The sequence below is a fragment of the Neolamprologus multifasciatus genome, chromosome 8, assembly GCF_963576455.1.
Source record: "Neolamprologus multifasciatus chromosome 8, fNeoMul1.2, whole genome shotgun sequence".
Taxonomy (NCBI): Eukaryota; Metazoa; Chordata; class Actinopteri; order Cichliformes; family Cichlidae; genus Neolamprologus; species Neolamprologus multifasciatus.
In genome coordinates, this window is record NC_140446.1 from 17,002,434 (window position 1) to 17,029,071 (window position 26,638).

The 26,638-nt window shown below is 39.9% G+C and overlaps 1 protein-coding gene and 1 long non-coding RNA gene across 2 annotated transcripts in view; one reads left to right on the forward strand and one right to left on the reverse strand.

Annotated features, from left to right (window-relative positions):
• LOC146512813 (uncharacterized) overlaps window positions 1-26,638 on the forward strand; it is a 149,713-nt gene that overhangs the window by 116,180 nt on the left and 6,895 nt on the right. The window lies entirely within an intron of this gene.
• LOC146512818 (transient receptor potential cation channel subfamily M member 4-like) lies at window positions 1,232-25,670 on the reverse strand. The gene is made up of 29 exons (XM_085170775.1): window positions 25,331-25,670; window positions 24,939-25,235; window positions 24,008-24,069; window positions 23,744-23,921; window positions 23,068-23,248; window positions 21,501-21,670; window positions 20,989-21,166; window positions 20,743-20,807; window positions 20,404-20,643; window positions 17,236-17,338; window positions 17,022-17,143; window positions 16,540-16,836; window positions 16,316-16,417; window positions 16,093-16,221; window positions 13,418-13,547; window positions 10,929-11,074; window positions 7,026-7,138; window positions 6,821-6,937; window positions 6,655-6,695; window positions 6,282-6,514; window positions 4,612-4,727; window positions 4,186-4,318; window positions 3,853-4,027; window positions 3,523-3,688; window positions 3,251-3,432; window positions 2,763-2,895; window positions 2,600-2,672; window positions 1,754-1,904; window positions 1,232-1,639 (listed from the first exon to the last, which is right to left on the reverse strand). The coding sequence occupies exons 2-28, from the start codon at window positions 25,032-25,034 to the stop codon at window positions 1,791-1,793; spliced, it is 3,795 nt and encodes a 1,264-aa protein (XP_085026901.1). The 5' UTR covers window positions 25,035-25,235; window positions 25,331-25,670; the 3' UTR covers window positions 1,232-1,639; window positions 1,754-1,790.

Sequence of the window (26,638 nt, forward strand, 5' to 3'; positions counted from 1 at the left end):
GCTTTTTTACAACTACATGAATGTACTATTGCTGTGTGATTTATTTTACTATTACTGAAGGTTACTCACCATGCCAATACCAACTAGATTTTTAAATCTTAATATAAAATGAGTAACAGTAGGGTGGACATTAGGTAAGGCTGCACTTTTTGCAGCGATCTCGTATAGAAAACTATTCCACGCGTATATAAAACAGATCCACGGCTCCAAACCGTAGTAAAGGGACCTCTGGCTGTGGTGGTTATTATTATATTTACATGCTTTCATCTCCCGTTTCTGATCGGTGACAATTTGTACTTTTCGGCTCTCCTTTTTTCTCCCTCCCCCACGCTCACACACACATAACGGGAGGAGCAGTCCCACACATTCTCCCTGCAGCACGGACTACACTGCCCATGAGGCTACATTCTTTAGGGCTACGCCTGTAACACTCTGCCTATTGCCTTCATATTAAATAATTTTTTGAATAATTATTGTTTAAAATATTTCTTCACGTCACGGATGCAAGGAGGGGAGATAGGGGCCGTAAGATTGAGACACAGAAATTATACATATACAGTGTTATCTTCATTTTAGATGTCAAAAAGTATTTGCGGCTCCCAGTGTTTTCTTCTGCATGAAAGTCGCGTCCAAATGGCTCTTTGGGTGTTAAAGGTTGCTGACCCCTGCCTTAGCTGGTCACTGGTATCTGATGTGGTAAAAGTGAATACCTTCAATGACACATTTAGACACCGCTATAGCAGACAGACAGCTAAACATGCTTTAGCTTGTGTTCTCTAAATGCTAATCAAGCTAAAAATAAAACACATTTAAAATGTGGGAAGGGAAGATTGGAAATTGGTCTATAACTAGTCAGCAAATCATTGCATACTGGTTTTATTTACATTTTACACACTTTATTGGAATTTGGGTTGTGTCATGTGCTGATAAGCAAAAACTGATAAGGTTTTCTTCTTCTTCACATGAATATAAATGTATATCAGGAGCTAATAGCTAATTTGTTTAGTGCTAGGCTAGAAACTAGTACTAGGCTAGGCTAGAGGTAAACAGCTAGCCCGGCTGTGTCCAAAACAACAAACCCTGTCCTGCAACTACTGTCATCAAATGATACGCCTGCAGCCAGGGTAGTTAATATTACAAACTAAATATTTAAAAAATACTTGAACTAAAGGTTATTTTTTGTATGTCTAATAAGAATTCATTTATTAAGTATGAAAGCTTTATTTAAAAAAAAAAAAACAATAATGCAGACACAAAAAGTATTATCATGCTGACATTGCACAGAGAAATGCTTTCCTTTGTACATATGACAATAAACGCTTTGAATTTTAAATCATAATGTAATTCTTAATAGACATTATTACAGATTATGTAAGAATATGTTGATTTTAAATTCCAGAAGTGTTTTTAAAACAAAAGTAATGATGGTCATGTCATTTCCCAACTCAAATTACACACACGATAAATTTCTTTTTCATTTCAGTGTTTATCAGTGAGGATCATGGTGGCGGACTGAACAGAAGTTGTCAAAAGGGAGCGTGCGCGATTCTTGTTTCTTTTCCTGATCTTGAATGAAGGCGTTATCCTTGATATAAAGTGTCACTGAATCAAGCTGAGCTGGAAGAGGAAGGTAGCACATCTGTATAAAACAACAGGTAGAATAAAAGAAGTGAGAGGGACAAATTTTAGCAAAAAATATACATTTTAAAATAAGGTCAAAGTAACTGAGTTTGTACAAGAAAGAAATATTTGCCTTTCAGTATGCAGGTTGTTTTGTAAGCATACTAATTTCACCAGTTCTGTGAAGTACCACGTAATGCAGGTGGGGCGCGAGGAGGTTTGAATGTGCTTCCTTGTGCTAAAGTATCCACAACCCAGCTGATGGCACTGGAGCAGTACTCGATCTGAAAAGAAGAACAAGAAGGTGTATCTGAGAAAAGCGTCAATGAGTCAAGACAACTTGAGAAAACCTATGAGAATATGTAATGCTTGTTTTTTGAGAAGTTTGTAAAAACATTTTAGCTGACACACATGGAAAACTATTGCTTTTGTTCTTTGAAAACAATTGTACTTTTTCCTTTTCTCGGTGAAAACTCACTCCACCATGCCTTCCTTTTGGCCTGTTATTTGGCAGATCTAACCTGTAGGCATTGGACAAGCTGTTGTGACCTGTTTCCAAGCATGAAAGTGGCAAAACCTGGTCCCTGTGTGCCAGTGAAGCAGTCAGTGTTCGGTTCCTAAATGGCTCTCCTCTCTCAAGCATCTTTTTGGAATTAAGTTCTGCCTCTGCTTCTTTAATGTGACATTCTTCAATCCATAAAAGTACTTAGTACAGAATTACTTACAGTCACCTAAAATAACAACTTCACATAATCCAACCTAGAACTGACTTTTGGCTGTACAGTAGGTATTTTCCTACTTTCCTATTTTATTTTTAAACACCTCTTAATGTAATTTGCCAACTGCCACCTGCTATGAAGTGCTTTAACCTTATATAGAATCGTTTAACTCTGCAGACAAGGTCTTTCACAGCAGCTCCACATATGTATCACGAATGACTCAAATGGTACAAAATGATAAGTTGGCGCTTCGGTTTTACCTGATTCTCCAGAGACCGTAGCCTGTGTTCGAAGTCTCTGCTTTCACTCAGATGTTTAAGCACACCATCTACCCTATATAAACAAAGATACATTTACTTCAGAATGATGGAGTCACACAGTAATAAATAATGCTGCTACAGTGGAGGATGAAGGTGTGCTCACTTGGCAGACATCCGTTTGAGCCTTTCTGAGTCGCTGCTTTTCTGGATCTTGATTCGAGCAGTCAGGAAGTCTTCCTTCTGAATCGTTTCCCACATTGATAGTCGGTTCGCTGCCTTTTCTTCCAGGTCTAACACTGATAGTACAGACCAAGGGTTGAAATGATTACCTTTCAACTCAGTTTTCATGCTTTCGTCACTGCTAAACTGAGGTCAGTGAGTAAGTAATCAAAGAACCTATTATTGTAACCTGGCACTGCCATTTTCAGTGAGCAACTGAGTGATAACAAGGCAGGCACTGTTTAACAAAAACTCACACGTAGCAAAATGTGCTGAATAAAATTTAGAAGATATCAAATATCAAATTCAATCAGCTGTGGCTTTCTGACTCATTACTCATTAAACCTTTTACTTTAAAGTAATTAAGCAATAACTGTATTAAATGAATAACTTGATTTAATAGGAACCAAGTCTCCTGACGCCAATACTGACCAAAGTGGTGGATCTTTACAGAGGGCACTTTGCGAATAACTCTCCTAATAAAGATGTTGATGTGTGAGAGGATAATGAAAGGCGGAGCCAAGGAAGGACGGGAGTGGTACTCAGCAATTAGGTTGTAACGCTGGAACTTCCAGTAGGTGTCACTGTGTTCCTGCACTTTAGAGAAAGTGAAGCTGTGTAGATACAAGCAGATCAGAGCCACTGAGTCAAACCATTCAGTATGTGAACGCACCTTCAGATATAATAAAAGACTTGTTCTTTACCTAAACATGGCAATAAGCAGGTTGATGAGCAGGATGTTGGTGACCAGGAGATATATGACTAGCAGAATCACTACCAGCCAGTTACTCTCATGATTTCTACACGGCTCTTCACCGCTCTCAATCAAAGTCACATTGTGTGTACAAGTGATATCCCAGCCCTTGCCCACTGTCATAAATTGGAAAAATAAGAAATGGTTAAAATTACAATAACACTCAATTTCAAATTGCTGTGATAAAAGTAGGTTCCAGGAAAGTGCAGCATTTTAAAACAGATTTCAGCTTATAACACAGATTTTCTTATTTTTATGCCACTTGCACAAACACTTGTACCATCCATCTCTTCCACAGGGATCTGTCCAAAGATGTGCAAGTATGGCCTGTAGAAAACTCTCCGAAAAATGCGATTCAGGTTTGGATCATAGTTGTAGATCAGAGCCTGATTGGCAACTCCATACGCCATGACCCACACACCCAGGAAGAAGAGGAAGAAGAAGACATCCTTCATCTAAACAAGAGGAAATTGTGATCTTGTTTGCTTCATGATTTATTTTTATTATTTATTTATTCATATATATATATATATATATATATATATATATACATACATATACATATATATATATATATACACACACACAATAGGTTTAGGTTTAGCTTTCTCACCATCTTTCCTACAATGATGATTTTTGGCCCCAGCTGCTTGTGAATGGCAAAAATGTGAATGAGGCGAAGGGTGAAGACCATGTAGTCCAAACACAGGACATCCCGTCCAAATTCATGTGACCAGTGGAACATCCTGAAACACAAGCACAGTAAAGCTGAATCAATGAGGTAGCAGCACCGCCGGGCCACAAACCTGTATATTAACCTGTAAAATGTGGTTTTTAGAGAAGAAACATTTTTAAATTTAAGGGACTAAATGACCAGGGGTTAAGGAAATTATTTATGCCACACTACATCCATAAACACAAACCAAGCACAAGTCTTTTAAACCTCTTACAATTTTGCAATGAAAACACCTTATTCAAAAATATTATTGTTGAAAATGTTTTTCAATAATCTGTCTTTTTTTGTATTTCTTGTCCATACCTGCAGATTAGTCCTAAAATGAACAGGCTGATGGCGGTGAGGTCACATTTATTCCACAGATCCTTAATGTAGAGTCTGAACCTTTGACGCCAAGTCATCGTCCCCACAAAAATTGACTAGAAGAAGAACACGAAAATTACAACAAACTAAATTATAAGCTGGTGGCATATATCCAAATACTGAAAACTACTCTCCGTGTGCTGTTCAAAGAAAGGTGTATCTAATGTGGTAAGCAAAGAAGGAACATAATAAGGAAGGAAGAGATTCAACCAAAATGATTGATTGTTCACAATATGTATTATTATTAGGGATGGGTACCGGTGTCCGGTGCCATGATGGCACCGGTTCTGACATAAACGGTAGTAACCAGACCGAAAAGCAGCGCACATTTCGGTGCTTTATTTCGGTGCTTTTTTTTCCTGAGATGTGATACACTTCGAATTGTAGCCAATCATTTTACGTTTCCGGGGATAGTAGGCGGGTCCAGGTACGTACGTTCTTTTAGAGCAGAGCTACAGATTAAAAATGTCCAAGACGAAGCGGTCAAAAGTCTGGCTGTACTTCACAGCAAAATATGCAAACTCAGCAGCCTGCAACAAGTGCTTTAAGCTGATACTGTGGAAAGGAGGTAACACCTGAAATCCGATGAAACACCTGGCGACGCATAGCGTCTTTTTTTAAAAGCCGAGAAATGCGCCGTATTTGATAGCTTGCTGCGAGACCTCACACCGAGCACATCTACTGCAGGTGTGGTGCCTGTTATCGGACCCAGAGTTAGCAACATCCCCCAAAAAGCTGAAGAGTAGAGTCCTGGCCCCTAGCCCTGCCAGTGTAGCAGAAATGATGAGGATGATGATGGCAGCAGCAGCCGTTCTTCTCTGCGTGAGTAGCTTAATGTTGTTCGTGTTTAATTTACGTTGAGTAGGCTAACCACGTTATTACATTAATGCATGTAAGGTGAACTAGCAAACATCATCATAGCTACATGCGGCTGCCTTCTTGTTTGATGGCAGATACTCCCTTCACCCTGGCCAAAAAGGCTAAAATGACCAAAGAAAAAGTGGGAAACAGTTAAACATGAGGTTTTTGGACAAATTTGTGTTTTTTCCATTGTTTAAGCACTGCTTCCAGCCAAGAGTGATACCATATATGCCCTATAGCTGCAGAAAAGGCTAACATTGTTATCTTTTTACAAAAAAACAGCTGAACATGAGAGGTTTTTGGACAAAGCTTGTGTTCTCCATTCTTTAAGCACCGGTTCGAGCACCGTTTAAGCACCGGCACCGTTTCAAAAGTATCGGTTTGGCACCGGTATCAGATAAAACCTAAACGATACCCATCCCTAATTATTATAAAGACTGGGTAAAAAGAATAAGATTTTAATTTATGTAATTATATTTAATCTTCACTATATTTCTTAAGTTATTTGAATTCAGTAACAAATATTAAAATGTATTAATCTACTTTAATGTCCATTCTGAATTTAATGCTTGTGACACAGGAGCATATTAACCACTGTATTGCAATACAAATCTTCAGTTATATCGTCCTTCTTCTATGTGCAATTTAATAAAAAGTTCAGTTACTGGGTTCACTTTTTCCCTTTATATTTCTACAGCTACCAAACCTTTCTGGGAAATAAAGTTCTAGTAAGATGTGTCTTCACTCACCTGTCTGATCTCCTCACAAACGATGGTGAATACCCAGAAGTACAACACACACTCAGCAACACCTGGACCTGAGGGTGGTGGGGGATCAAAATCCACCAACAGCACGTAGGCGAAAAGCAAAAGAAACAGGAAGTACATCAGGACGTTGCCCAAAAAGGAGGTGACCGGTGCAAACCAGAACTGACGCCAGCGTGACACTATGAATGGACGCTGTGGTGGTCGGTAAGGTACACCTGTATCAAAGATTATAAATGCAGATAGCAGGTGACTTAAATGACAGCATATGGAGACAAGAATAATTTCTGATGTCAGACGTTCTTCTTGTAGTGAGTGACAACACTTATTCAGAGATGACTCTTTAAACAGGACTCACCTTTAATGGTACCACTCCTGTGACCTTTTGAGTCAAGGTCACTGGTGTGAGAATGAAAATAAAATTAATTTAATTGTTAGACTTTAGCTAATGCAAATCAATAACATAAAGACAACAAACTGATGTTCTACAGATTAACACTGAAGAGTGCAAGTAGAAATATTACAGGTGTTTGATGTCATCCAAAGAGAAGACGGTGGTCCCATAGAGACTGTTAGTGTCCTGGTCTGGCCCATCCTCATTAGGAATTCCTTCCTCCTCTTCCAACTGATTATCTTGTTTTCTATGAGGTAAAATATGTAGCAAATGTTTAAAAAAAATTATCAAAATACATTTACAAACCTTTAATCTGAAAAGAATAAGCCTTTAACCTGAAGGAGATCAGATTGGTGTAGCAGAGGATGGGGCAGAAGAAAGTGAGCAGGAGCCTCCAAACCTCTGTGTTCCTCTTCATATCACCCCACCAGATATGGGAGAGCAGAGACTGGAAGAAGACAGAAAATGAGTCCTTATCAATCAACAGCAGCTCACTGGCACAACATGAAGGTAGGATGTGTTATTTCTGAAGAATCCTGCCATTTTTACTTTGTATTTAATTTTTTTGTAATTTAAATTATTGTACTGTACATGAAAGGGATTGTGCATTACATAGTCTTATTTATAGGTAGTGTGTATGTATTGATTGAACTGTATAATCAAAGCAGATATATACTGAACTGACCTCACAGCCCATTGTTCCTTCAGTGGGCTGATTTCCGTTATTCCCCAAAAGTTGATTCTGTTCATCTGGATGTAGTGTTTTCAGTGGGAGAAACGTTTTGTCACTCATCCAAGTGACTTCTTCAGTCTCAGCTGACTGCAGGTTTCCCCAAATCTTATAAACAGTAGATTTGCATAATGACTGAAACCAGCCCACTGAAGGAACAATGGGCTGTGAGTAGGGATGGGTATCGTTTAGGTTTTATCCGATACCGGTGCCAAACCGGTACTTTTGAAACGGTGCCGGTGCTTAAACGGTGCCCAAACCGGTGCTTAAAGAACGGAAAACACAAAATTGGTCCAAAAACCTCTCATGTTCAGCTGTTTTTTTGTAAAAAGATAACAATGTTAGTCTTTTCTGCAGGTATACGGCATATATGGTATCACTCTGGGCTGGAAGCAGTGCTTAAACAATGGAAAAAAACACAAACTTTGTCCAAAAACCTCTCATGTTTAGCTGTTTTCCACTTTTTCTTCGGTCATTTTAGCCTTTTTGGCCAGGGTGAAGGGAGTATCTGACATCAAACAAGAAGACAGCCGCATGTAGCTATGATGGTGTTTGCTAGTTCACGTTACATGCATTAATTTAATAACGCGGTTAGCTTACTCAACGTAAATTACACACGAACAACATTAAGCTACTCACGCAGAGAAGAACGGCTGCTGCTGCCATCATCATTTCTGCTACACTGGCAGGGCTAGGTTCATCGGATTTAAAGTGTGACCTCCTTTGACAGTATCAGCTTAAAGCACTTGTTGCAGGCTGCTGAGTTTGCATCTTTTGCTGTGAAGTACAGCCAGACTTTTGACCGCTTTGCCTTGGGCATTTTTAATCTGTAGCTCTGCTCTAAAAGAACGTACGTACCTGGACCCGCCTACTATCCTCGAAACGTAAAATGATTGGCTAGAATCTAAAGTGTATCATTCCATGCCAGTTGGTGGCGGTAATGCACCTTTCAGTTGTTTGCCAACCGCCAATAGAAATGTAAGGAAGAAGAAAGTGTATCACAGCTCAGGAAAAAAAAGCACCGAAATAAAGCACCGAAATGCGCGCTGCTTTTCGGTCTGGTTACTACCGTTTATGTCAGAACCGGTGCCATGATGGCACCGGATACCGGTACCCATCCCTAGCTGTGAGGTCAGTTCCTTAGTCATAATTATGCAAATTCTCATGACCATTGATCAACAACCACTGACCAAAACCCACTGACCAAAGCTCATTGATCAAAGATCACTGATCAATGGCCATGAGTAGCATTCACAGAAAGTGGGGGAATGGCTGCAATCACAGCATTGTATGATGGTGAAAGATGTACCCTTAGGCCCCCTCCTCGATTCAGAGATGGTCTTTCCGTTTTCACCTAAATGGCCTCCTTGACTCCACGCTCAAACCAGCGTTCCTCCCTGTCCAGGATGTGTACCTCCTCATCCTTGAAAGAGTGTCCACTGGCCTGTAGGTGTAAATAGACGGCAGAGTCCTGGCCTGACAAGGTAGCTCTTCTGTGTTGTGCCATCCACTTCGCCAGAGGTTGTTTGGTTTCCCGATGTATAAATCCTGGCAATCCTCCTGGTACTTAACAGCGTACACTTTGGGGTTTGAAAGCCACAGAGACGTAGTGTTTAGAAAAAATGTGTCTCAACTGTTCTGATACTCCTGACACATATGGAATCACTACAGGTTTTCGCTTAGTCAGAGGTTGTCCTTCTCTCCTGGATCGGCTGGAGCTTTCTTTAGGTGCTTTCCAGCTCTGACAAAAGTCCAGCTGGGATAACCACATTTACTCAGGGCCTTCTTGATGTGCTGTTCTTCTGCATTCCTGGCTGCTGTGTCTGTGGGGATGATGTTCGCTCTGTGTTGTAGCATCCTAATGACACCCAGTTTGTGCTCCAGTGGATGATGAGAGTCAAAGCTTAAATACTGATCTGTATGCGCAGGTTTACGGTACACATCAGCTTCTAGATGTCCCCCATTACTGATGGAAATCTCACATTCTAAGAAGATTAACCTGCCACTTTTAATATCCTCCCTGGTGAATTTGATGTGTTGGTCCACCGAGTTAATGTGATCTGTGAATTGTGGTACATTCTGAGATCTGATTTTCACCCAGGTGTCATCCACATATCTGAACCAATGACTTGGTGGCATTCCGGGGTAGGATTAAGACACAGTTCCAAAAGCAAACACACTTGGTCGATGCTGAGAGTGGTCCTGTTGCTGAAGTTGGGGTCATCCTGCAATCTCTTACGAACTACCTCCAACACTTCAGTGACTGGAACACGAGTGAAAAGAGACGTAAAATCGTACTAGACCATTGTTTCATCTGCCTGCATAATGACATCTCTCACCTTCTCAACAAAATCCAAAGTGTTCTGGATGTGGTGTTCAGAGCTGCCTACCAGCGGGTTGAGGATCGAAGCCAGAAACTTAGAGATGTTATAGGTGGCCAAGTTGATCATACAGACAATCGGCCTTAAAGGTGCACCCTGTTTATGTATTTTCGGTAAACAATACAGACTTGGTGTAGATTCCCCTGGGTACAGCCTGTGGTATGAGGTCCGGTCAATGGCATTGTCTTGTTCTAACAGCTTCAGACAGTCTATCCCCCTCTTCCTGTAACCACTTCCTGGGTCTCATTTCAGGGGCTCATAAGTATTTTCATCACTGAGCAGTGACAAACTTCTCTCATGATAGTCTTTCTGGTTTAGCAATACTGTGCACCTACCCTTGTCTGCTGGAAGGATGAGACTGTTGTTGTCTTTACTAAGTGATGCGAGTGCCTTCCTCGCCTCCATGCTGATGTTGGATGCTGGGGGCTTTGCATTGCTGAGACAGGCTGAAAACTTTCGTCCGTAGTTGCTCTGCTTCCACGTCTGCAATGTTGTTATTCCAGATTGCTGTTTCTGTGACTGTCATAATTTCAGTTATTGTTCAAATGTGTTGTTTATAAGGTTTGAGAAACCTGCAGTCAGCTGAGACTGAGGAAGTCACTTGGATGAGCGACAAAACGTTCCTCCCACTGAAAACGCTACGTCCAGATGAACAGAATCAGGTGTTCACGATTTCCTTACCTGGATGTGCACACGGGTACTTACAGACACACACCATTTGGGCTGCTTCTGCCTCTAAAAATATCTTACATTATCAATACTGTTCAGTAACTTTGTCATTGTAATTTATGCATATGTTGGTTGTTGCTGTGGTTTCTCTGCTGTTTGGTTTTTTGTTGGTGCTTTTGTTTGTTTGTTTGCTTCTCCCCAAGTTCAATTTCTTTCTTTCTTTTCCATTCCCCGGTCTTGTCCGTTATGTTTGTAGTAATCCAAAATAAAGAATATCCTAATTAAGCTCTAATAAAATATTACTATCAAGTGGGCAATTACAGCAAATGCTGGAATACTGTACTTGTGAAGTTTTATTTGGCACTTTTTGGCCTTCAGTGAACAATTCTGATTCAGCTAAACTGCACTACAGGACAGGGAAAAAAACATGAAAGAAAGAGGTTAAAAATCTAACACACCTGTACGCCATCATTACTGAAGAAAAGCCGAGCGTCACCACTCACGCCCATCTGAAGACAAGTGCTGCCACCCCAGACAGGAGACTTCCTAATTAGCAGGGTGAAGGATCGGCGTTCATCACTCCGATAGCAAGAGCTGAAGATATCTGAGGTAAAGTGAACACAAGACATGGCATTCAATTTTATTTATATAGTGCCAGTTTACAAGAATAGTCATGTAAAGGTGCTTTATGTCGTATAGTAAAGACCCTATATTGACACAAAGAAAACCCCAACTTGTAACTCCCTATGAGCAAGTACTCTGAAATCTTTAAGAAATGATGGGGGGCAATTTTTCAAAGCTCTTGTATGTAAGGAGAAGGATTTAATTCTGGGTTTAACAGGGAGCCAATGAAGAGAACATATGAGAGACATATGCACTCTTTTAGTATTCCTTTTCAGTACTCTCATTGCAGCATTTTGAATAAACTGAAGGATTTTTATGGAGCTTTTAGGACAACCTGATAATAATTACAATAGTCCAACACAGAAGGAAATCAACCAATCAGTCAATCAATTTATTTATAGGCACTTTTAAAAAGCAACACAGGTTGACCAAAGTAAACCAAACACACACAGAAAGAACTAAACAAAAATCAGTCACAATTATAAGCTAGGGAATAAATATACGTTTTCAAATGTCCTAACTTGAAGAGGCAGACTGTTCCAAAGGTTAGGAACACAAATCACAAAGGCCCAGTCTCCTCTGTGTTTTAGCCTGCTTCTGGGAACAAGCAGAAACAGGCTATCAGCTGTTTGGATTTAGATTTCTGTTTGGAGTATTTTTAGTTAAAAGATCAGAGAGGTGCGAGGGAGCTAATCCATTTAGAGACTTAAAAACAGCAAATAAAATCTTAAAATCAATTCATGAACGTACTGAAAGCCAGTGTAAATGAGCCAACACTAGGAGAAATATGGTCACCTTTACATGTGCCTGTCAAGAGTAGAGAGTTGTAGTGAACAAGCTGAAGATGAGAGAGTAGAGCCTGGCTAATGTCAAAATAAAGACTGAGACTGTAGACAAGCCTGGATAAAATAAATGCGTTAATCACTCATGCATATTTGTTCAATACAAACATGCAATTAAAAGCATATGCTGGTAAAAAATGTGCACTACATGCACAGTTGCCATTAGAAAAGCCCAAGCTGATCACTTTGTTATAAAGGCTTCAATCAATCTCTAAAACCTCTTTACATTTATGAAAACAATAAAGTCCTTGTCTGGTGATAATACTGGCACAGCGCTTCCCCTATGCCCTTATAAACACTTGCATCATATTTATGAGAAGGCTGACATGCTTGGTTGTTTTAATGAACATTTTGTAATATCTGGCACACTGCTGAAGAAAGTAAATATTTCTTATGAGCATTTCTCAGCTGCATTCTCTGATCCACTCCTTTAGTTTAAGCCTGGTGACAGCATCAGATGTGCTCAAAGACTTCAAACTTTTGGATACTAGAAAATCAGCAGGTCCAAACAATTTGGAGACTTAATTTTTGAAGTTAGCTGTTGATTTTATCGCCCCATTAGTTACTTTTCTTGTTAATCTTTTTTGGATACAACTGAAATCCTAAAGGAATTTCTCTTGAGTTCTTGAGTTCTAGCAACCACAGAGACGAGTCCATTGTCAGAGAATATAAGAAGATCATTTATAACCTGCAATAATCCTGTTTCTGTTCAAAGATGATTAATAGAGATGGGATAATCATATTTAACATCAAAGAATGAATTAATGGTGGGAAATATTTGAACACTCTTGTAGGAATGGGGTCTAATAAATGCTCAGCTGAAGTACAAATATATATTTGTAGTATTCAACATAGATGTACATAATTACATATGTGAAATGGTTATGAACCTTTATATTTTCTCAAATGGTTAAAATTAAATAATTTTATGTTTTCATTAAAATGTAAGAAATATTCAGCTCAACAGACATGTGACTCTTTCAATCTGGTTACACTGCGGAAAAGAAACCAGGAATTGTTCTTATTTTCTTATGTTCATCAGTGATGAACAGTAAGAACTTTATGGAGGGATTTTACAGAACATAAAACACTTTTCCAGGCTAAATGAAGATCTTCAAAGTGTTTGAGATGCCATTTCCTCTCCAGCTCTCCAAGTTATCTGCTCTAAGCTACATATTTGAGACTTATATTAAAGAGTCAAACACTTCTCTCCCACATCTCTGTGAGAGTCAGGTTTAAGTAGCTGCTCTGTACTCTAGCATTGAAGAAGATGGCATTGGAGGAACTATATCCTTAAACTTAGTTACAGCACATTCAGAAAGATATTTATTGTAATGAAATGTTTCGTTACTATTGTGTAAAGTGTTAGATAGGTTTTGCTACAATTGTGTTATATCAGCTGTTAAAAGGAAAATTCAAAGGACACTTCATGAAACTATTATGAAAGTAGATAACAAATATTGTCTCTTCTAATGTCTCACCATGTGACAGGTTCTCAAACCTGTGGGCCAGCTCTTTCATGGAGAGTTTGGTTTCATTCTCTACCTCAAGTTTGGACAGTTCTCTGAGTATTTTACATCCACCAAGAGCACTCAGGACTGCCTCACCTGCCTGGAAAGTAAAGCAAAGACACGGGTGCAAAAAGTAAATTCATTGTATCTAATACTGTCTGCATTATTATCTCAGTTCATTCTGTTCAAGTAGTCTAACTGGTACAGCACACGCAGATAATCATTAACACATTTGCCTGCTGCATGAAGTCTAAGTTGGTGATATTAGCAATTTACTTAAAGGCACTATATATATACAGTGGGGCAAAAAAGTATTTAGTCAGCCACCGATTGTGCAAGTTCCCCCACTTAAAATGATGACAGAGGTCAGTAATTTGCACCAGAGGTACACTTCAACTGTGAGAGACAGAATGTGAAAAAAAAATCCATGAATTCACATGGTAGGATTTGTAAAGAATTTATTCGTAAATCAGGGTGGAAAATAAGTATTTGGTCAATAACAAAAATACAACTCAATACTTTGTAACATAACCTTTGTTGGCAATAACAGAGGTCAAACGTTTACTATAGGTCTTTACCAGGTTTGCACACACAGTAGCTGGTATTTTGGCCCATTCCTCCATGCAGATCTTCTCAAGAGCAGTGATGTTTTGGGGCTGTCGCCGAGCAACACGGACTTTCAACTCCCGCCACAGATTTTCTATGGGGTTGAGGTCTGGAGACTGGCTAGGCCACTCCAGGTCTTTCAAATGCTTCTTACGGAGCCACTCCTTTGTTGCCCGGGCGGTGTGTTTTGGATCATTGTCATGTTGGAAGACCCAGCCTCGTTTCATCTTCAAAGTTCTCACTGATGGAAGGAGGTTTTGGCTCAAAATCTCACGATACTTGGCCCCATTCATTCTGTCCTTAACACGGATCAGTCGTCCTGTCCCCTTGGCAGAAAAACAGCCCCATAGCATGATGTTTCCACCCCCATGCTCCACAGTAGGTATGGTGTTCTTGGGATGCAACTCAGTATTCTTCTTCCTCCAAACACGACGAGTTGAGTTTATACCAAAAAGTTCTACTTTGGTTTCATCTGACCACATGACATTCTCCCAATCCTCTGCTGTATCATCCATGTGCTCTCTGGCAAACTTCAGACGGGCCTGGACATGCACTGGCTTCAGCAGCGGAACACGTCTGGCACTGCGGGATTTGATTCCCTGCCGTTGTAGTGTGTTACTGATGGTGACCTTTGTTACTTTGGTCCCAGCTCTCTGCAGGTCATTCACCAGGTCCCCCCGTGTGGTTCTGGGATCTTTGCTCACCGTTCTCATGATCATTTTGACCCCACGGGATGAGATCTTGCGTGGAGCCCCAGATCGAGGGAGATTATCAGTGGTCTTGTATGTCTTCCATTTTCTGATGATTGCTCCCACAGTTGATTTTTTCACACCAAGCTGCTTGCCTATTGTAGATTCACTCTTCCCAGTCTGGTGCAGGTCTACAATTCTTTTCCTGGTGTCCTTTGAAAGCTCTTTGGTCTTGGCCATGGCGGAGTTTGGAGTCTGACTGGTTGAGGCTGTGGACAGGTGTCTTTTATACAGATGATGAGGTCAAACAGGTGCCATTCATACAGGTAACGAGTGGGGGACAGAAAAGCTTCTTACAGAAGACGTTACAGGTCTGTGAGAGCCAGGGATTTTCCTTGTTTGAGGTGACCAAATACTTATTTTCCACCCTGATTTACGAATAAATTCTTTACAAATCCTACCATGTGAATTCATGGATTTTTTTTTCACATTCTGTCTCTCACAGTTGAAGTGTACCTCTGGTGCAAATTACTGACCTCTGTCATCATTTTAAGTGGGGGAACTTGCACAATCGGTGGCTGACTAAATACTTTTTTGCCCCACTGTATGCATTTTAGATTTATAGTTCTACTGCGATTTTTCACAAGATCTGCTGCAAGCTGGAGTAGAACCTGCAGCATCTCGTGTAGTAGTTCATGCCCAACTATGTAACATGTACCGAGGCTGCAGGCTTAAAAAAGGATTATCATCACTAGCTGCTGACTCTGAAGTTGCAGTGTGTAAGAAAACATCTACTCAACAGTTGCTGCCATATTAATTTAAAAACTAAATGCTTAAATCTAGCGAGTTCAGAATTGAATTTGATTATTTTATAGTAATTATTTGCTTTTAGATTAAGATTTAACATTGTGATTAGACATAATGTCATATGTTATCATATGATTTACATTTAATATAATCAATGCTTAGATCATAAAATAATCATTAACAACACATTGTAATTAACGACACACATGTAACAAATAGCACTAGCTGCATCTCATTCTCACAAATGTCCAATATCGCTTAACTTCACCTAAAAACTATGGTTTCACTCAAATAACAAATTCAAATAATCTATTTATCCATTCATACACCAATGACTCTGTCATACAATGTAAATCTGTATAAGATGATTTTTCAATTCCTTTTTTTCTTCTGTTAACTATGAAGTAATCGCCTCATAACCCTTTGGAAAAGCACAACTCCAGAACTATTAACACTGGAGAAACCAGTTGTATCTTGACTGTGGCTTTTAAACCAGCTGAACACATGTAGAACATTTTTTTAAATTTGTCGCAGAGCTTTTACCATCTCCCAGAAGAAAATGGCCATCTCACTGCGGTTTTGCAATACCGCCCAGAGGAAAAGCGAAGCCCAGGGATGGGGGCAGGGCAGGTCCTGATACTTGCAATGTCCACGCAGAACCTTACTGGCACGCTTTGATGAATGAAGAAATAATACTTATTATCAGGTCAACCATGAAAAAGAGATCCTATAACAGTGTGTGCATATTCTGAAAGGTTCAGAGTACCCTCAGAGATGTCCCTTTGGATGAAGTGAACTCTAATTTCAAAGTTTTGTAGTAGAAAGGCTGGCAGACATCACCCATTAACAGCTGCAGGACCCTTGACACCTGAGGAAACATGTGGATGGGACAATAAGCACAACAGTATCAGATGTTCTTCACATTCTTTATTAATCTATTTAAGCATAATTAATGAAAAAGGACAGAATCTATTTGATTCCCAAACTTACCTCAAAAAGGGTGACCTCCTTCACTGGTCCATCCTGATTGTTATCTTTCAACAATCTTGTGGATGAATTCTGTTTTTCTGATGGTGAGTGACGCTCCACCATTGCCAGCCGCTCTGCTAGGCACTGTTGTAGCAGCTGATATAGTAAGTCCCCTTCTGGCACAGAGCGATAGAGGCTTTCCAGCCTGCCATAAGTTAGGTACTCCATGATGTTCAAACCATTCTCAGTGAAAAGTCGAACAAACTGGGGCTTGTCGTTGATCAGCGCATCTGTCATTGAGTCCTCCAAATCTTCATACTGTTTAATTGGAGGAAGGAGATCATGTTTTAGGATAGGTTAATACTTTAAGCCAAGTATTCCTCCATAAATCAGATTTGACAAATAAATGAGTGATTTATTTGTCAAAAGTGTTACAATAGACTGTATAGTGTGATGTTTTGTATGAATTCTTCTTTCAATGTGATGTCTTTTTCCCTCCTCACCTTCCACTGGATGTCTCCATTGAAGAGTTCACTCTTGGCAATGTCAACCCTGTTCCACGTTACTGCTAGTTTCAGCTCGTCACTATAAGGGTTGGCATCAGCTGATAAATGTTGCTTACTTGCTGAAAAACACAAAGATAACACAAAACTCAAAATAAGATAAAAAAGTGTATGTTACAGCTCTTTTGCAAAATTACAGTCTACTTATACATACCTCCCACGAGTGTTTTAAGCAGGACTGTGTCAAAGTCATTTGGACTCTCGTGCTCTCCGTGGTAGACTGTAATCAAATGTCTGTTCTGGTAAATGTTCAAAGCCTGGAGACAGAAGATGGGAAAAGGGAACAGGAATGACAGAGACATAAGTCTCCATTTTAATGCAGTGGACCAATATGAATGCATGTCAGTGCTGTCTTAATATTTTACTTTTCTTTTTCAAAACAGAAGGGAATTACAGAGTTGTTTTAATCATCTTGTTCCATTCTGTTATCATAGATAAGATTAAATTTTGACATATTTTGATATATTTGATATAAAATGTCTATTTTTATAGTCTTTTGTCAGCTGTTCACATACATGAAACTCAGATTTCAGTCTCAGAGTTTATTGCTAAAATCAGAGAAAGAATACTTAACTAAAGGCAGCACTTTTATTGCCCAGAGAAACAAACTAAAAACAAAACAAATGTATACTAAAGAAACCAACAAAACATGAACTAGAACTAAGAAACTCCTGGTCATTAGTGGCTTGACCTGAGGACATGGAACTACACACGACCCACAGCAACGTAGAGGTTGCGACAACAAACAGGGGAAGACTTAAATACACAGGCAGGGTAATGAGAGGCTGGGGGACAGGTAAAAACACAGGTGGGACTAACCAGACAAAACAAGACAAAACTGAACACACTAACACAGGACACGACACTGTCAAAGTAAAATATGATGTATGATGTATGGCAGCCTTGACACTGAGACATGACTGACGGGATATGAAACGTGGAACACAGGGAGGACATCGTGACTGAAACTAGAAGCTAAAAGCAACAAACATAACATGAACAGAAAACCATGAATAACAATAATCAAGGAGTACAAATCAAACACAAAACCAAGTGCCGTGACAGGAACAGGGTGCCGACACCTGATAAGTTAACAACATGCCACATAAAATAACAGGTTGACATGTTGACTCATCTCAGCTAAGGCAAATTTTTACAGCTTTATTTGATTACTCACATTTTCCCCTCTGAGTGTGAAGGAAGGGTAGAACCAGAAAATTCAACTTAAAGAAAAATTTAAAAAGCAAATTAATAATAATCAATGTCCTCCACCTGTCCAGTTTCCTGAAATTTTATTAAGGGCCCACTGCACACCATGCTAAGAAATGACTGTGACTGAGTGTCCACCATGTTTTATTAGTCACTAGCATTCTCTGTTTGGCCAGAGGAAGAGTGGCGCAAGTTTCTGGGCTTCAGTCCAAAGCAATTTTCTGATGTCTTAACTAGACAAAGGATCTAATGGCTCCGGGGCAGAGGCTCACAGGAGGTCGGCCGAGTATCTTAAAGTCTGCGCCCCCCTCTGCATAACACAGCAGACAACGCATCATTTTCCTGTTCACCCCCATCAGTTTGTTCTTCTCCTTATGTGCTATTACAAGCTGCGCTGTAGGCCCTGAAAGTCAAGGCTGACCTGGCCTTTCTATGATTTTTCTATAATTTCTGTGACTAACTATTCATGTACAGTCATCAAAACTCTACAGGTATTACAGATAAGCTTTTGATATCCCACAAGTAAAGATCACTGAACAGAAAGTAAAATGTTGATTGATGATGGTTGATATGCTTTCAAAATAGTTAGAAGTTTTCCTTCCAGTAAAGGAGATACAGGTGCCGTAGCCAGAGTACTGCTGGAAGAATTCATCCCAAGGTTGGAAACTCCAGACTGAGACTGGCTGCTGATCAGAAATCTTCAGAGACCCAGCAGGAAGCAGGGACCAGTCCATGCACAGTTGACAACCCAGACTAGGGGTTAGGGTTAGGGATTTTGGGGTCACTTAATTAAGGGGTTCTACTAGGCCTGAAACATGCTTTGAGCATCCAAAGAATTAACTTTTACATTTAGAGCTAAATGTGATTGATTGTTTTGTTTTCCACAATGCCATCACTGATGTGGGGACAGTAAATGATAATTGTAAAGGCCTTTGGGATCCTTTAAACTGTTTTAAACAAACTGACTACCTTACAACAGTAAAGATCACAAAGCACTGTATAGAAAGAAAATGCTGATCTATCACTCTGCTGTAAAATTTAGATCAGTAGTGTTTGATGTATGGTGGCTGTGTGGAAACACGTGGCTACATTGGAGTTTTATCCCAGACTTTGAAAGGCACTAATAACAAAGTTAGATGTTCTGTTGTATCCATTTGTCCACAGGTTCAGTCATATCCACTGTCCCTGATGGCAAACATCTGGACATGGTAAAATAGAACGGCACAAAGGACTGTGTGTGATGTTGGGTGATGTGTGTGTACCTTCATCCCTAGCAATACCACTGATAATGATTTTTTTACAGAAACAGTTACTAAACTGGAAACATTGGCGGATGGATTTAATGATCAGATTTGATAAACACACCTCACACTGAATGGCTTCCTTATCTTAAATCTTTTTTTCTTTGTATAATTACTTATAGTGAAGGTCAATATGACCTGGAGTAGTCTGCTCAACTATGTTATCTGCTGACTGTATGAGGCCAGCACCTGGAGAAAGATAGTTGGAGTCGTTCTCTGGCCAGCAACAGCACGGGTGAAAAAAAAAAACAGTTGCAACTGCAGACTTTATTAACTGAAAATTGCACTACACCATCTTTGAAAATGGTCAGATTGGAGTGCAAGTGAGTGAAAAAGCAGCCTGAATACCCCGTTTCATGTTTCTAAAACACATTGAACACAAATGCATTAATTTATTGTAAACAGTACTTTTTAAGGCAATTAGATTTTGATTTTGGGCTAGTGCTGATTGATCAGTTGCATTTATAAGCTTGCATATATGATTTGGTCCTATAAAAACAACTTTCACAGCTTGTGAATGAATTAACTTTTTGTCACTGTGGTGAAACAAATAGCAGCCTGAAGTTTCAACAATTTGTAACAAACTGAGAAAGTAATTTTTAAATTACTACACTAAAAAATATAATGTGAATAAACTTGGAATTGTGATCCTGACACATTGACAATAAGATCAAGCTAAACACTTTAGTTCTGAATATCAGTGCTAAAATACACCACAGTCTAGTCTGTAGTTGATAAATATGCAGAGAGATAAAGTGTTTCCTCCAGCTCATCTGTAGAGTAAATGCAGTGCATCTGTTCTCAGCACTCACCTGCTCAACTAGTTTGTCGGTCTGTGCCTCTGAAGGAAAATGCTTCTTAAACCGTTCTGCCACTCTGTCTTTAAGATCCACATTAGGAGCTTTAAGAGCCTCGCTGTTGCCTTCACCAGAGGACGGCACAGCTGGAGCTGAAGACAGGTTCTCCAAGACATCACTCAGGAAATCAGCCAAGCCTCCTGAGCCACCCAGAACCAGCCAGGGGATGCAGCTTTTTAAAGAGAGATCCATTCTCTGACAGACATTACAAAAACCACGAATGAAACATTCACACAATTTAAATAGTAAGTCACAATTAATGTTGTGATAATGAACATATAAAGCAGATTTTACCTTCAGCATGTCTGTTTCCCCTGATATCAGCATACAAAGGACAGGGATTTCAATGCTGCCACTTCCTTTAAAAAGATACAACAATTTTTAGCATCTTCCAATCTTGATCAAATGCTTTTGTTAAAATAAACACAAATAACTCTCAATTAACAAAGTGTTATCAGTATTCAGATAAAACTTCCCTTAAGCTCCCTCATAATCCGTAATATAATATTTTACTTTAAAGTTTATGGTGCCATCTCTCACCCCTTATGCCTGTGCGCTGATGGGAAATGTATTCCTCCAGTCTGGCTCTGAACTCTGTTTCTCCTCCTCTGCGGCCCACACTCCCATCGTCCACCAGCAGAAAGGCCTGGTAGTTGTTGTCCAGGGGACAGGAGTTCTGTGATGCGTATGGGGCATTGTACTTTGCAGGAAAGCTCCCCTGCAGAAGCAGAAAACCGGGTATACTAGTGTTTCTGTACTTATATGTGTTTCAATAGAAGATGCAAATACAGTCTTGTCCCAAGACTATGGAAATGAAGCATGGTAAGCATGGATTTACCTTACTTTGAGCACTAAAATTCACACAATCTTAGTCATTTAAAATTAGGACACATAAAAGGCTGTTTGTATTAATTATAAGCAACTAAAACAAAAAACATAATTAAAAAGACAAATATAAATCAAATTTTTAAGTGAGCTTTTTGGACAATAAAGGTGAACATGATATTTTTTAATGCTTTGAAAAATGTTTAAATGTGTAATGTCTGTACTACCTGAGGGTTGACCAGCTGCTCTCGCTTTTCCACGAGGCCCCACGGAGCAATGCCCAACGCTACCACCTTGTTGAGGGACACCGAAGATGCTGCAGCTGCATGATCTCTCACCGCCTGTCCAACACACCTGCCAACATCTTCGTGCAGGCCTGTAGTTAAGATCCATGCACCTGGGGGAAACAGATAAATGGCAAATGGCCTGGTTCAACCTGTATACTACGTAGATTACTGTGACATGTCACTAAATGTTTCCCCAGTTGTGGAAAAAGTTGGGATGCAGTGTAAAATGTAAAAGTGAAAATCACAATTGGTGCACAAAAATTAAGGCCAGGGTCCAGGGAGTAACAGTATGCTTTATTAGACCTTATAATCCACTGAGCAATCATTACTGCTTCCATCTTGGTGTCTTGAGTGCTAGGGGAGGAAACTACTTTATTGGGAACATCAGGTAGGCACTATTTGTCTTAAGTGTATTTAATTTTATGCCCACAACATCTCCAACAACAACACCTGACATGCCAGGTGTGTTCCAGGACGCATAGCGTCTTCTGGCCACAAGATGGGGTCTGGCCAGAGATAAGCTGTTATTATCTCTGTTGGAAGGAGCAGTTTGTGATCAAGGTCTACCTGCATGCCCAGGGTCAAAGAGGGTTGTGCATACTCTTGCTGATAACGTCACCAGACATTCTCCTGCTCTCACAACGGAAATTATGTTCGGCAGTTCAGACATTGGATGAGTGAGTGCATTGCTGGCAGTTCCAGCCTCCAGGTGTAAAGGCCTTGAGATAGGCTGGTGTTGCAGCTGATAAAGGAGATGCCTCAGAATTGCCGGAGTTTGGTAGAGAGCACACATAGGACCTTCTCTTCCCTACTGATGTTTTGGTTTGTTGAATGGACATCATAGCTGGCTCTGAGTCTGCTTCCTTCCATTTCCCAGATATCCTTCCAGGTGAGCTTACTGTGTTCCAGGTTGGTCAGTTGGCCTGTTGGACTGTGAGTTTGCTTCTGTGGATCCTTTTACTTTGTATTGGTGTCGGACCTGCTCAATTACCATTGGTCAACTTGTCCCATATCCATGTTTTGATTTTTCCTGTAGAGGTAACTGAAAACTGTAGCTCTACACCGAGAAAAGATTTTGCTTGCTGCATGGCCTCTGATGGAGTCCTTTTCCTTCCAGTGGCCAGTGCGGGAGCAGATGCTCAGATTGCTGCATTTAAGCCTTACCCAGGCCTTACCAAGACAACTTGTATATCTTGATGTATGCTCAATTATCCAGGTAAGGAAGCGTTTTCAAAGCTCAAAATGCTACGTCCAGATGAACAGAATCTGCTTTTTGGGGCATCTTTTTTAAAAATCAGTTTTAAAATCTAGAAACTAAGTTCAGGTAAGGCATGCGTTGAGAGTATTTTAGACATTTTTTATGGCATACGGAACTGTGTTGAAAATATGATGGCATCTGCTAACCAACAATAAAATATTTCAGCAAACAGCTCACAGAAATTCCAATCATACTGTTAACATCACAGATGAGTTTGTAAGGCACTGACACAGATGCATAAAGTTTTACCTGTGCTTTGTGACGCTTTCACCAGTCCCTGTCTGAGGACCTCCCGTACCCAGGTCTTTATCTGTGTCCTGCTATTTCCACCCACAACAGAAACAACCAGGTTGGGTAGAGGAAGACCCCAGTGGGTTGTCAATATGTTGTACACCACCGAAGGCTCAGTGCTCCATGACAGGCGCAGGAACTAAGTTTACAGATTTGATGAATTAAAGGAAACAAGCATATGTCAACAATGCCCAAAGACTTGTAAATTAATGAACTGTGATCTAGTATTAAAGCTAAAATGATGCATCAGTTGTTTGAACCTTTAATTTGTAATTAAAACTTAGAAAATGAAAATGATGCTTGAAAGAGTGACCCAAAAGAGCCCAGAATCATTTTTACTGAGAGAGAGAGAAAAAAGGTGTAAAGTGGCAGTGATACCTGTGTCAACATTAAGTTCTTATGGGTTTTAATCTTGTCACTTTATCTGTACTGACTTTGTTTACTCAGGTGGAGCAGTAGTAGGTTGAAGGTCAGGAAAACTCAAAGTACTGGCTACCAGAGCTCCGGATTTATCTTGATTTTTATTTAACCCACCTTTACACCCTTGCAGAAATTTTCCTTTAATAACTTGCTCACATTTTCAAAAACTGTAGAGATAAAGCGGTATGGGACAAAATGAAGAAAAAAAACCCACATAGCTGTGCCTCTTGCTGGCTCCTGTAAACTGCACCTCTCCAAAGGCATCAGTTGGTTGTTCAGAGGAGTGCTGCACACTTTTCCACTGGTTCACGATGGCTGTGCTGAAATAGTCTCCAAGAGCCACAGAGGCATGGTCATCTCTTGCAGCCCCACACTGACACAATGCACCATTACTGAGAGAGGTGGAGGGATACAAACAACACAATGAGAAGTTACTCAAAATAAATGTGCTGTTATTAAAAGACAGAGGTCACAGTACCTGAAGGAATCTTCTACGAAGGTGCTGCACACTCGTTTCTTGATGATTTTAGGGATGCAACTCTGAAAGGATTTTTAAAATGTTGTTAAATAGTAACAAACATCTACATATTTCTTAGTGTAACATAGTTTAACAGTGAGTCTGTGTATGCACATACTCTGTAGTAGAACAACACAACCCACAAGCCAAAAAACATGTTTTTCTATTAAGCTTTTGAATTAGCCTTGGTCTTTACAGCTACTGATTGCTGTCTTTAACAATCTCAGTGTTTTTCTTTCCTTACTTGAACAATTATTTTTCCCAAATATATGTTGATCATAATTATTTGTAGTGCATATATTTCTTTCTGTGATAAGTAGCCTTTTTTCAGTGTTCAGGCTGCAAAAATAGCAGGTGTCAGTGTGGAGATGAGTGTGAGAAATCTTTTTAAACCTTGATACAATTATAGCACAGTTGCTTTGAAAGCTTCATTGTTTCACAAAAGCTTTGCTTTAGTCTACTGTATGTAGACTAGTAGACATAAGTGTGATTTCCATTTTTTTCTGTTAAGTAAAAGTCAGTGAACTGCTATAGAAATGTTGCACCGAACCTGTTTCTACTTATTAAAGCTTGTTTTACGACCAACCAGTTAGACAAGTTTTGTATCAACAAATTGCAGCTGAAATAGTAGATGTTAGTTCACGGGCACGTTTACAAAGCTTGTTGTGCGTAGTTTTCCAAGAAGTTTGTGGGCGGCTCACCATCACTGTTACTTGGGACTTCATTGTGAGGATTTTTTTCAAGTATAGCTTGCACTTGAAAAAAAAAATCTTTAAATTTAGGAGTTTTTTTGTTGGTTCTTTACTTTCTCTTTTGTTTTGTTTTCTTTTGGCCGACATGCCACCATGATATCGTAACAGCAGCTGAAAGATTTTAGCAAAAGCTGACTTACCTGGCTCTTCTCAGTCTGGCAGATAATGTCTGTGTTGTTATCTCTACCGGCTTCTTCTATTCCCCCTCCTTCTACGTTTGCTCCGGTGTCATTCATGCTTCCCTTTTAGTCGAGCTCAGTGAGAAATGTGTGCAGAAGAACTAAAAGTGACTTTTTCTGACCATACTTCACCTTGTGGCTTACTGCTGAAACCCTATTCCCTGCCACTAACGTCTCTCAGTGTCCACAATAAAAGTAGGTGCAGCCAGCACTAAGGTATGGGTGTGGTTTCACAGAGGCAAACAGTTCCTCCAAACACTGAAAACAGGAAAAGCCAGTCAAAACCACAAACTACTCAGACACAGAGTCTGAGCTGGTGTATTGTTTATTCCAATCCTTCCTCGTCACCTTACCTGGTCACTGGCATCTCATGTGAGGGAACTGAACACCCTCAATGACACATTTAGACACCACTATAGCAGACTGACAGCTCAGCATACTTAGGTTCTCTAATTGTTATTGGAAACTAAAAATATTACACATTTGCAGCAGAGACGGTTAGGTATGTGTCTCTGTGGTGTTCATGCCCACAAGAAGTAAAAGCCAGAGATTTGCCTGCAATAATCATGCAAAGGCAAATATATTTGTTTTAAAGGCCAATTTCAGTCAGAAAATTATTATTAGAATTATTATTCAGCTGAAATTTAGCCCAATATGTGCATGGATTCCACTTGCTTAAGCATAACTTCATAAAGACGATTTCTGGGTCTCACAGACCTGTAACTTCTTCTGTAAGAGGCTTTTCTGTCCTCCACTCGTTGCCTGTATTAATGGCACCTGTTTGAACTCGTAATCAGTATAAAAAACACCTGTCCACAATCTCAAACAGTCACACTCCGAACTCCACTATGGCCAAGACCAAAGAACTATCAAAGGACACCAGAAACAAAATTGTAGACTTGCACCAGTCAGGGAAGAAAAATCTGCAATAAGTAAGCAGCTTGGTGTGAAGAAATCAACTGTGGGAGCAATTATTAGAAAATGAAAGACATACTGATAATCCCTCTTGATATAGGGCTCCATGCAGGATCTCATCACATGGGGTCAAAATGATCACAAGAACGATGAGCAAAAATCACAGAACCACACGGGGGGAACTAATGAATGACCTGCAGAGAGCTGAGACCAAAGTAGCAAAGGCTACCATCAGTAACACACCACGCCACCAGGGACTCAAATCCTGCAGTGCCAGATGTGTTCCCCTGCCAGTACATGTCCAGACCCGTCTGAAGTTTGCTAGAGAGCATTTGAATGATCCAGAAGAGGATTGGGAGAATGTCATATGATCAGATGAAACCAAAATAGAACTTTTTGGTAAAAACTCTATTTGTTGTTTTTGGAGGAGAAAGAATGCTGAGTTGCATACAAAGAACACAATACCTACTGTGAAGCATGTGGGTGGAAACGTCATGCTTTGCGGCTGTTTTTCTGCAAAGGGACCAGGACGACTGATCTGTGTAAAGCAAAGAATGAATGGGGCCATGTATTGTGAGATTTTGAGTGAAAACCTCCTCCCATCAGCAAGGGCGTTGAAGATGAAACATGGCTGGGTCTTTCAGCATGACAATTATCCCACACAAACCGCCCAGGTAATGAAGGAGTGGCTTCATAAGAAGCATTTCAAGGTCCTGGAGTGGCCTAGCCAGTTTTCAGATGTTAAT

Coding starts and splice junctions, on each gene's coding strand:
- LOC146512818 (XM_085170775.1), bottom strand. CDS start 25,034: ATGAATGACACCGGAGCAAACGTAGAAGGAGGGGGAATAGAAGAAGCC. Junction 23,922..24,007: donor TTCGTAGAAGATTCCTTCAG/GTACTGTGACCT, acceptor CACCTCTCTCAG/TAATGGTGCATTGTGTCAGT. Junction 3,689..3,852: donor CCCTGTGGAAGAGATGGATG/GTACAAGTGTTT, acceptor AATTTATGACAG/TGGGCAAGGGCTGGGATATC.